The sequence below is a fragment of the Telopea speciosissima genome, chromosome 10 (genome assembly GCF_018873765.1).
Source record: "Telopea speciosissima isolate NSW1024214 ecotype Mountain lineage chromosome 10, Tspe_v1, whole genome shotgun sequence".
Classification (NCBI taxonomy): domain Eukaryota; kingdom Viridiplantae; phylum Streptophyta; class Magnoliopsida; order Proteales; family Proteaceae; genus Telopea; species Telopea speciosissima.
In genome coordinates this window covers 22,962,996-22,964,155 of record NC_057925.1, presented here as the reverse complement: position 1 = coordinate 22,964,155, position 1,160 = coordinate 22,962,996, and the positions used below count along the sequence as shown (strand labels likewise).

General features: G+C 42.2%; 1 protein-coding gene across 1 annotated transcript; it reads right to left on the bottom strand.

The window, feature by feature from the left end:
* Positions 1-417: 417 nt before the first annotated feature.
* On the bottom strand, positions 418-843 carry LOC122643432 (glycine-rich RNA-binding protein 2-like). Its single transcript, XM_043837054.1, has 2 exons — positions 678-843; positions 418-566 (listed from the first exon to the last, which is right to left on the bottom strand). The coding sequence occupies exons 1-2, from the start codon at positions 841-843 to the stop codon at positions 418-420; spliced, it is 315 nt and encodes a 104-aa protein (XP_043692989.1).
* Positions 844-1,160: the final 317 nt, after the last annotated feature.

Genomic DNA, 1,160 nt, shown 5'->3' with positions numbered 1-1,160 from the left:
TCATAATTTTGGAAAGGGAGGTCAGTATGCCACACAGGTGGTGCAGCCAACTTGGGAAAGCCCAAGAATTTTACACGACAACTTCGGTGGCATCCTACATCACCCTCTACACACAATGGAAGTTTCACTGAATTAAAGTGCATGTGGCACTTTTTATTATTATTTTTTGGGTAAATTACTCCCCCCTCCCCTCGATTATGCCCGAATGACAAGCCCCACCCCTTGGTATTGAGTAATAACTCTCCCCACCCCTGAGTCAAAAGATTCTATCAACCGTATCCATTCCGTCAAAAATCACTGTTAAGTGATGACATCACCCTAAATATATTCAATTAAACCCCAAAATGTCCTTATGTTTGTGATATTCCAATAATACTCCCTAAGCATATCAAAACCGTAAAAACATCTCTAGAAACCCTAGTTTCTCCAGCTCGAGTAACGGTCACCACCACCACCACCACTTCCGTAGCCACGGTCACAACCACAGCTGTATCCACCACCGCCGCCCTCACGACGTCCATAACCACTGCCGCCTCCACCGCCAAAGCAAGAAAGCCTTCTCTTCTCTGATTTAATAGAGGTAGAAAATTCAAGCTCAGATGCACAGAACCCAGGAAGAATTATTGGATATCTTCAATCTCTGCTTATATTTTAATGGGAACCCATTAATTTTATACGCTTAAAATTAGCTTCAGAACTTTCGAATTCCTTAGCAATCTCTCCGTTGCCGTTGACAGAACCACATAGAGAAACCTGAAGGCCATCCAAAGTGGTGAGCTCATCACCACCACCTTTTTCATCTACCCAAAAGCGAATCTTCTGAGATGCAGGTCCCTGAACCATGGTGTTCTTTTCTTTTTCTCAAGCTCCTCTATCTTTTATATGTTTTTGTTAATCAGACCGAAATGGGTTTTTTTTTTTTTTCTAGTTTGACTTCACAAGTTCACATGACCAAGTTACCATCTCTCTGCTGCTGGATATTCTTCGAGGGGAACGCTAACATCTCCATGCCTGTAGTCAAATTGAAGAGCTCCGAATTTGATTCGTAACTTTGCATCTGGTTTGCGATATGAATCGTTGGGTTATTAGTCTATGCCCAAGTATGCTGTTCTAACTTCTAACTATTACGGATAAGGAGACGACAATAACAATGGCCAGTG

Bases quoted from the DNA above. Each gene is read 5' to 3' on its own strand.
- LOC122643432 (XM_043837054.1), bottom strand. From the start codon at position 843: ATGGTTCAGGGACCTGCATCTCAGAAGATTCGCTTTTGGGTAGATGAA. The intron at 567-677 runs GTATAAAATTAA...CTATTAAATCAG, and splicing joins TTCTGAAGCTAATTTTAAGC to AGAAGAGAAGGCTTTCTTGC.